The 9,534-nt window shown below is 43.0% G+C and overlaps 1 protein-coding gene across 2 annotated transcripts; it reads right to left on the reverse strand.

Moving 5' to 3' along the window:
• Nucleotides 1-945: 945 nt before the first annotated feature.
• LOC147903225 (uncharacterized) lies at nucleotides 946-9,325 on the reverse strand. 2 transcript variants are annotated; one of them, XM_087372683.1, is made up of 5 exons: nucleotides 8,999-9,325; nucleotides 8,800-8,901; nucleotides 8,619-8,683; nucleotides 1,777-1,842; nucleotides 946-1,658 (listed from the first exon to the last, which is right to left on the reverse strand). In XM_087372683.1, the coding sequence occupies exons 1-5, from the start codon at nucleotides 9,305-9,307 to the stop codon at nucleotides 1,289-1,291; spliced, it is 912 nt and encodes a 303-aa protein (XP_087228809.1). In that variant the 5' UTR covers nucleotides 9,308-9,325; the 3' UTR covers nucleotides 946-1,288. The 2 variants fall into 2 exon arrangements, with proteins under 2 accessions (XP_087228809.1, XP_087228808.1); XM_087372682.1 differs by having other exon boundaries at nucleotides 8,800-8,907.
• Nucleotides 9,326-9,534: the final 209 nt, after the last annotated feature.

Raw genomic sequence — 9,534 nt, forward strand, 5'->3', positions numbered from 1 at the left:
CCAATGTTACTATAATACAAATACTTCTTTTACTTTTAAAAAAATAAATAAATCTGTGTAAAGGTGGTAATGTGTTGATTGTCATCTTTTGTGCAGCCTCTATAGGAACTACTAGAGAAAGTTGGCACTCTTGAGATCATTAGTCCATCGTAAGTAGTTCTAAAGGTACTTGCAGCCCTTTAGATGGGATACATCTACAATGGACAAACTTCAACTCTAATAGGTGCCACAATGAGTTTTAATGGGTTATTAGCTAATACGAGTGGGGAGCTGCGCATGATTAACGTAAGGTAGGTTATGAAAAATTAAGGCAGCATGGTTCCAATCTTTAAGGTTCTTCGTTCTCAAAACTTCCAACTGCCTCACTCGTTGATATAAGTCTGCCTCTGCCTCCCTCCTATAGTGGGAGAGAGAGAGGAGGCAGAAGGGAGGTGAACGAAGGGAGAGAGGGGAGGGACAGGGAGGAAGGGGAGGGGCTGAGTGAGGTATAAGAGAGGGGGACTGAGCAATGGAGGAGAGTGAGAAATAGATTAGATTACTAGAGTTTAGGTTGATTTGCCACTAAGAGAGGCAACAAACACTCCTCTATACAACTCCTCAGGCGCTGGTGGGAAGCTCCAATGTTCCAGTAGCCTTCGAAAATGTCATGGGAATTTTCTTCACAAGATTATAATCAACCTCCAATTGATTCTACGTTAAAAGAATGTCTTGTTTGTTAGTTGTGAAATTTTGAATTCACACTGTAATATTGATTGGTGAAAAGCTAGAAGTTGCCATATATCCATCCCCGAGAGTTGAACCCTTGACCTGAGCATAAGATCCGATGCCCAAACTACCAGGCCAAAGCCTTGGAGGCTAACAGCTTTATGTATTTCTGACATACCTTGTAAGTTTATGTTTTATTAAAAATGTTAACTTGTACGGAATACATTTAAATAGCCCTGGAATAATTGCACTTCAAATAACAAGCACAAAGTATACTTCTGAGTAGTTCAGACCTGTATGTTCTTCTAGACCATTTGTACCCTGACTGCATGCATAAGAATACATCTCAACAAAACCCTCTTCATCATCTATGATACACCATCATCGTAGAGATTGTGTGATCAAACCATAGAAGAACGAAGGATGAAAAACAGAGAAGCATCACTTTATCAACTGATCTTGAAATTCCCTTCCTAACTATCAGAACACCCTAGTGTCGAAGCAAATATCACCTGATTTTTTTTGAACAAAATCTGACACCACTCTGACATTACTGATGTGGTCAATGCAGGCCAGCATACTTTCATGGTTTAACAAGAAAAGACCCAGCAAGGAGAACCATCGATTGACGTATCTCTAACTTGTTCAAGCAAACTTCAGGTCCCACTCTATACAACTTAACAAATTCTTTGTTATGCTCTCGGCAGCCGTATCTTAGATAGAGACTTTGGCCATCATCCTGAGCTTCAACATGCATAGCAATTTCTGGCTCTTCTTCCCTTGAAGATCCGTGTCTATCACAATGGACCATCGGCAAGCCATGAAAGGGCCGTCTTGTTAAAAAAAAAGAGCCTTCCTCGATTCTTGCATGGAGTCTTGAAAGTTGCCCCTTTTGGGTGAAAAACTGAGGCATCAAGGATAAAAAAAGGTCCTGCAGCAGAGGGCTAGAAAGGCTGGGATTTGCAAGCACAAACAACAGAAACCAGCAAGCCTATTATGAAACGTGGCAAATGGAAAGTGCACTCGAAATACAGTCCCTTAAATTCTTAAGCAACACATTCACTTTCTCACCTTAAGATCAGATCTTCCTCCTTAATGACGATGGACACCTTGACATAGAATGGACGCTCAAGAATCCTGCAATATCAAAATCAAACATTCTCTCTCTCTCTCTCTCTCTAACCAGCTTGAAGCTCATTGGATTTGGAGGTTCTTTAAAAATGCAAACAATCAGAGCGTTGAATTTTGACAAATCAACAGAGGAAGGTATAGGTAGGGTTTGAAAATCTGCAAAGTTGAACAGAATCAAGGTGAGGGGACAAATGGAAGCGACATTCAATAAAATTCATGATGACATAAAGACAGCAACACCAAGCATTGAGTGGCCAGAGGACGACTTGATTAGAATTCATTTAGATGGTACTCATGCAATACTCACTCCTTGCAAAAAGAGCTAACAGAGTTCCTATTCTGAGACAATCCTAACAAACTGAAAGCTACGAATGCGTGGATGGCATAAGAACTCCCTAGATTCCAACTTAAGCAAAAGGCCACACAGTTAGAGAAGGTGCATGCAGTTAGAAAGGAGGTAAGTGGGCTGTTTATTGTGAACTTTGAAGGCGAGGGGATTTCAAAATCAATACCTGAAGACTCAAAGTCTATAACTGAGTATAGGTTTTTTCGGAGTAGATGCCCGCTTTACTAGCTCCACTCTTTAGTTTTTGGCATGCCAAAGGCAAAGCCTTGGTGTTTGTTTTGGGTTCTCTTATTATGGGAATTGTGCAAGGGCTTTCAACGAATGCTATGATAGAAGGATAACCTAAGAGGGGCTTTAAGGGTTGTCATAATCTAAGGGTGAGGTCATGGTTGTTAAGACACTCATGTCTTATGATAAAACACTTAAGACACCTACCTTTAGACACTCCTGTTTTTTTGTGGGTGGCGTGTAACAACAGACATTGGGTTTGACTTAGCCATGCTATCATTAACGGTGACTTTTGATCCAGCAGTGGCAGTGACCTCGCAGATTCGGATTAGGATGAATCTTGAGAGATTTGACTCTTCAGAGTCGAAAGTTTCCTTTCAATTATATGTATCGAGATGCAGATTTCATTCATGTCACATGTGGCTGACTGATTGTTGCCATGATATAATGTTTATTAATCTATGATGATTGATATATAATCTATGTAGCCCTCTAGGCTCTTGTTAAGTTGTTTATCTGCATTTTTGAATATCGAGATTCAATTGTCGGTTCAAATCTTTAAAGTTGTGAGTCGTGACTCTTAACTTGCAAGCTCTTGAGTTGTGAGTCTTAACTAAGTCTTGAGTGACAAGTCTTGACTCTTAACTACATTGTACAAGTGCATTGTGACTTCCTGCATTGTTGAAGTGTAGCTTATTGTACTTCTAGAATCTAGCAGCTAGCTATGCTAGCAAGTTGTACACTTATATACTATACATATATCAATTAAATATTTATAACCACCATGACATGTCATATGTGTCTCATCTTTAAGACACTTTAGACACTCGTGAGTCGTGTCTGAAGCATGTTTGATGCGTCGTGTCTTAATGTGTCTTACAACCATGGGTGAGGTTGCACATCTACTTTGGCACGCCTAGTGAAATTTTCACCTTGTTTCTACTCTATCTGGTTAGTTAAGTCTCATAGACCTCTCCGTCCACTGCTGACTATAATCCTTTCTTTCTATGCAACTCTGAGTTCTCCATGTCTTCAATTGGGAAAGTGTGCAAGGAGCGAGTTTTTTGAGCAAGTTTTGGAGTGAGTTTTTTTTGGCAACCAATGTGTTTTGTTCCACCTATTCCACTTATAACATCTCTCTCTCTCTCTCTCTCTCTCTCTCTCTCTCTCTCTCCCCTTTTTGTCGTGATAATTTATCTTTTTCTTCCACCAGTCTAGGCAAACCCTTTAGCTCAAAAGGGCTTCCAAAGGAGAGCTAGCATGCACAGAATTACACTAGAGATGGAATTTAATTAAAATAACAAGAGAAATGAGCTCATTTGATGTATTCCGATCGTTTTGATACCAAACATGATATATTCGGACATTTTTAGCAAAAGTTGTGAAATTCTATTAAAGCCCAAATTGGCATCTAGAGGAGGGCGCCGGCGCCCTTCTCTAGATGCCAATTTGGCTTTAAAAAATTCTTTGATTTCTTCTTTTAGTCTCTCTCTCTCTAGGCAAGTTTGGGCTAACAAAAGTTTCACAACTTTTGCTAGGAATGTTCAAACTTAGTCTTGTTTGGTATCAAAACGATTGGAACACATTGAATGAGCTCATTTCTCTTGTTAGTTTCATGAAATTTCTTCTCTTCTCTAGAAGCCTTGTTAGGCTAAAATGTTTGTCCAAAATGGTGGAAAAGAAAGACAAATTATCAAGGCAAGAGAGAGAGAGAGAGAGAGAGAGAGAGAGAGAGAGAAGGATTTAAAGTACAAGTTTTGATACCAAAGATGACTATATTTGGATATTTCTAGCAAAAGTTATGAATTTTTTAAAACCCAAAATTGGCATCCAGAGGAGATCAGAATTCGTCAAATGAGCTCATTCCTCTTGTTAGTTTCATGAAAGTTCATCTCTAGGGTGATTCTGTGCATGCCAGCTCTCCTCGAGAAGCCCTTTTGGCCTAACAAATTTTGCCCAAATTGGTGGGACAAAAGACATAGACAGAGATAGAGGGTCTACACGTAGAACGAAGATAGAAATGTGAGAGAGAGAGAGAGACAAAGAGAGAGTCTTTAAGTGGATGAAATAGGGAAGCTCTAAAAATAAAATACAGGGCTTTGAAGTTTACAGACTATATACCATACAAGCTTACTGAGGATAAGAGAGAGAGAGAGATGTAATTGAGAAGCTGTAAAAATGAAATGAAGGCCTTTGGTGTTTACAAACTACACACCATGTAGACTTGATGAGGATCAATATGAGAGAGAGAGAGAGAGATGCCGCAAAGAGAGAGAATAGAAAGAGATGTCCTAAGTGGAATAGGTGGAGCAAAACATGTTGGTTGCCAAAAAAACTCACTCCTAAACTCGCTTCTTGCCCATCCCCTTCAATTGGTATCAGAGCCCATCTCTTGCCCAACGGCTCATCTTGGTGCTTGCCATCACTATTGATGTGTTGCACCATTTTGATTTGTATCCATCTCCAAGCTTTTGGATGAATTCTGTTGGTTTCTGCTCCCCTTCCTCTGAGCTGTCCACATTCTCCACCGCTCTTAGGTTGCTCTGGCTCATTGTCTAAATGGCGTCGCCTGCGTATAGCTTGATTTTCTATGTGTATCACTTTGTATACAGAGCAGCAGAAGACCAACGATCAATAACAGCCCAACCTTGTCGACAAAGCTCCACACTTAGCTCAGCGCTCTCTCGGGGACAGGAACTCAGGCAAATCAGTGGGTTAGATCAACTTCTTGCAGTCTTTGTTTGGAGGTACTGATAGAGCTTGTAATTTGATCTAGCCGGGAGTTTTCATGCCCGAAATCCTACCTTCCACGTCTTTGACGTGTATGTTGCTGGACAGTCTGCTCGGGCTTGTCTCTGCCATGTCTACCTAGTTCTGGTGTTGCTACTGCATGAGCGGGAGAGAGATGGGTGTAGGGAGAGAGAGCGCTGCCGCGGCAGCGCGCGCGCGAGAGAGAGACTGAGAGCGAGCGCGCTGCCATGGCAGCGCGTGCTAGAGAGAGAGAGAGAGCAAAGGAGAGGGAAGGGAGAGGAGAGAGGTGTAGGGAGAGAGCGCGCTGCTGTGGCAGTGCGCGCGCGAGAGTGAGAGAGAGAGAGAGAGAGAGAGAGAGAGAGAGAGCGCTAAGTGAATCCTGAGAGTCATTGTCATATTGTGGGGTCTTGTCATTAGATCAAGTCATCTCAAAAGAGTTCTTCATCAGATCAGCAAGTGAAGTGGGTAAAGATTTGGTTGTTATTTTCTTGCCTGTAATATTTTGGGGATCTTGTTCGAAGGGAAAACAAGTTTGTGAAGTGGAAGCATACATAGGCAGTGGTACACACGTGCAAACTCTTGGCGCTCGTTCTCGTGCATATCTCGGAGTATTGTTTTGCTTGCTCAAGTATACATATATTGTCTGGTAAACTTTGGTAACCCCACCTTAAATCCCATCAAATCTCAGTGACTTGCGTGCAGATTCCCATATCTCTCGCCTTCTCTTATTTTCCCAAGAGCTCACAACCAGGAAAGGGGGGGTCCCTACACATCTATCCAGCTTTGCAGCTGACCTCTGGGTTCAAACTTTGTGTCAGGTGCAAGACCATATTGATTGCCCAAACTACACACAGTGGAGCTTCATGTTGAAGAGTCTATGGTAGCCAGGGGACTATGGCACGTAAGGAATTAAGAATACTGGTAATCAATTTTCTATCAACAAGTACCTCATTTAGATTCCGGAGTTGTTCTTTTAGATCTGTTACCCTAGTAAGGTGATCTGCCATTGAATCACTCTGGTCCATGGACAGGTTGCCCAGGTCACGCACTAGGTATATGACTTGTGCTTCATTCCGGGATCAGAACATGGTCTCGAAGACCACCCACGCAGAGTTGCAGGATCGGATGCAAGGTACAATGGATCCCCTGACTGAAAGCGCAATCATGGCCATTGCTTGAGCATCATGGGCATCCCAATGTCTTGATTTTCAGTGCGTTGTGCTATAATGCCTGACACCTTGGGCTATAGTCTGCATCACCTTTTGTACTGTCAAGGTGATGTCACGAGTTGGTGTTGCAAGGATCTATCAAACTTCCTCACTGCATCTCTCTATGAGAAAGGAGGAGGCAATCCAATTTCCTTTGAGGAGCTTGTTGAATTACTTCTTCATGAGGAGCAGATAGAAGAACAGATCTAGACGAAGAACAGATCTAGATGCGATGCAATCAAAGTAGATCAAGTCTACTTCTCTAAGGACCAAGGCAAAGTGGACTTGTTAGGGTGACACCAAGAAGAAGTGTCATTACTGCCACAAGCCTTGACACTAATTTGCAGAGTGCCGAAAGAGACTTGCCAAGATGAAAATTCTGCAAACTCAGCCACCACCACCAACAAGAACAGTAACCAGAAGAAAATGCAAATCTAGTCCAGGATGTGCAGGCTTTCTAGCAACATCATTATTTTTGGGGGGAATGTTAGATTTTAGTGAGTAATGTGAGAATAGGTGGTTGTGTAAACTAGCATTGTCGAGTGGTGGTGAGTGTGGTGAGGTATGAAATAGTGATTGCGTGAGAGTGATAGTGTGGTGATATGGGTAGGGATATGTGTGATGTAGGGAGTAATGTATTTAGAGATGATCCAGGCAATGAGGTTTGCTACACCTTTGTAAAGCCTACATAAGGCTCAAGTTGATAATAATCCGATATGCTTTTTCACCACGACTCCTTGTGTATTCTCTTAATCTCCTATAACTAGTAACTCTCTCTCTTTGCATCTCTAAGTTCTCGACATCTTCAGGCCTTGACTTTCCCCACCTAGCCAATGATACTACCTCTCTTTTGCCTCCCTCCTACCCTCATGCATTGAAAGGCAGAGGACAAGTTGCAGACTAGGCAGATAACGGACTGTGTAGCAAGCACAATGCAAAAAGCAGTGTGAGTAGTGTATGTGCCTCCTGTGCTGATGGGATGTAGCTTGTTTGGTGGCTGCTTTTGTTGGGATGTGGTGACCCTCCAACAGCCCATTGATGGCGGCAGGCTATCACGACTGTGTGGCCGTGGGCTCATGCAAGAGGTGGTGGCTCCTACACAGGACTCTCATGGCCCTTGGCAGCAGCTGCTTTGTCTGAACCCATGGTGACTGGACTGGATGACATTTCTTGTGTACTTGAGAGCAATTGGACCCTATATCCCATATGGCCAGGCATCTGGATATCCTCAAGCAGGGTGACATTGGCAGTTCGAGTTGGGCCCAATATGGGCGGCATTGAAGATGCTGGCTTCTCCCCCTTCTAGAATTAATGTCGTAATGGAGGGAGGTGATTAGAAAGTGAGGGCTTGAATATAAAAGAGGCCTTGTACAACCTCCTCAGTCCTCATATCACTGCTAGCATTTTCGGGGGAATGGGAGCTTGAAACGGCTACGGAACAAGGTGTGGAACACGGCACCCGTGTCTTCCTAATGGGCATGCGGCAGGCATTGCATGCTCCTTCACCCATGAGGTCAGAACCAGGTCCCTGACTTCCAAGTCATTAAGTTGGAAGTGGTTATGATTCGTTGCTCCTTGACATGATTTCGGTAAGGTATCAAACCCCTAGATGTGAATGATCAATTCACTCCAAGTCTAACCGTTGCAACACATTTTTGGGCTTGTCATGTCATTTTGAGCTTGAACATCTTGATGAGCCCCTTGTGTGGAACACGTCCTGAATACAATAATTTTCAGTTTTGTGCTTCATTATTTACTCTCCCCTTTTCCTTATGTGGACAAGCGTGTCTCCACGTGCAAAAAGGTTACATAGACATCGCGGCAAATATCAGATACAGAGCAAGAGTGGCTCAATCCCTCACAGTTCTTCCCTAAGTGGGATGTGATCATACCAACTGTTATGCATTTGCAGTTAAAGGCTGCCTCCACCATACTCCTCCTTCCGCAGAGGATCTGCAATTGGGTGTGAGAATGCTCTCATATTGTTGAAAAGAAGGGGATAGAAATTGTATTTACAAACCCATCCACAGGGCTAGTCGATTCAAAGGTCCCAACTCAACACCTCTTGAATTGCCATAATACATTACACGAGTTTCGTCAGTTATTCCATTCAGGCTTCATCAGACAAAAAGATAATCAATTTAGCAAGACATGTCTTAACACAATCCATCACTTGAAGAAAGAGAGAGAGAGAGCGCTGGTAAGTATCCTAGCGACATGAGAGATGAAAAGAGCCAAACGACAAGAACCGTGCACTTGGGAAGTTCAGCGTGATCGCAGATGCCACGAGGTGTACACTCGACATGACGATCCCCTGCAAAACGAAGGACCCAAAAATGTAAGGGACAAAGGATAACCAGTAGTTACAACCCGTGAAAGCAGACCAAATAGAATTTGTGGAGTACAATACCAACGGGATGAAGTAGTTACCTTGTAATTTGCTTCTCGCGCGTATAGTTGGACCTTTCCCACCTGGCCTGTGAGTAGTTCCTCACTTTTCCCATCCAAGGCTATCTTCAGCTCACTACAGCCCTGGAGCTGGTTGCAACCATGAAAGTAAAAACAAACAAAAAGGCACAAGCTAGGGAGGAACGAAGCGAGAAATTGTTGATTTCGTTTGACCATGTACCTGAGAATTGACAAAAATGGTCAATGCCTTTTGAAGCAGTCTTCCTATGAGACTTTTCCGAGTATTTTCATTCTCAGAGATAAAGTCGTGGAGCTGCTCATCCACCTCTTGTCCTCTCCCAAAGCAAAACGTAGGCAAGGAACTTTTTCTGGAACGCCATCTCGAATCTCTTACGATGTAAACATACCCTGGCAACCGTTTCCTGGATTGAATGATTTTCAGCTGGATGCAACTAAGGATTTCTTGCTTCTGGAGCACCAAGAATTGATGCCACTTGAGACAAGAACTCGAGGACGGGGGTACGTCCATTCCTATGTAGTTAGCTCTTCATCAATCTCCAACACAAGAATGCTTCCACGTTGTTATGGGAAATGATGCTGAGGTGGCATGTGGTCCCCACCTTTTTGGCCGGCCCATGGCATCGGCCTAACCGTTTGTGTGCGCGTTTTTCATCTTCTGCGCAAGATTTTAGTCAGCCTTGAAGGATGGTCATGGTAGCTTCAATGACGTGGTCCAAAAATTAAGACGTTGGCAGA

The sequence above is a fragment of the Dipteris shenzhenensis genome, chromosome 3 (genome assembly GCF_047967505.1).
Source record: "Dipteris shenzhenensis isolate YYH24624 ecotype China chromosome 3, Dip_SZ_1.0, whole genome shotgun sequence".
NCBI lineage: Eukaryota > Viridiplantae > Streptophyta > Polypodiopsida > Gleicheniales > Dipteridaceae > Dipteris > Dipteris shenzhenensis.

Excerpts from the sequence above, each read along its gene's own strand:
- LOC147903225 (XM_087372682.1), bottom strand. The coding sequence starts at position 9,307 with ATGGACGTACCCCCGTCCTCGAGTTCTTGTCTCAAGTGGCATCAATTC. Across the intron at positions 1,843-8,618 it reads CTGAACTTCCCAAGTGCACG|GATTCTTGAGCGTCCATTCT; the intron begins GTTCTTGTCGTT and ends TTGATATTGCAG. Across the intron at positions 1,659-1,776 it reads GAGGAAGATCTGATCTTAAG|CCTTTCTAGCCCTCTGCTGC; the intron begins GTGAGAAAGTGA and ends TGCAAATCCCAG.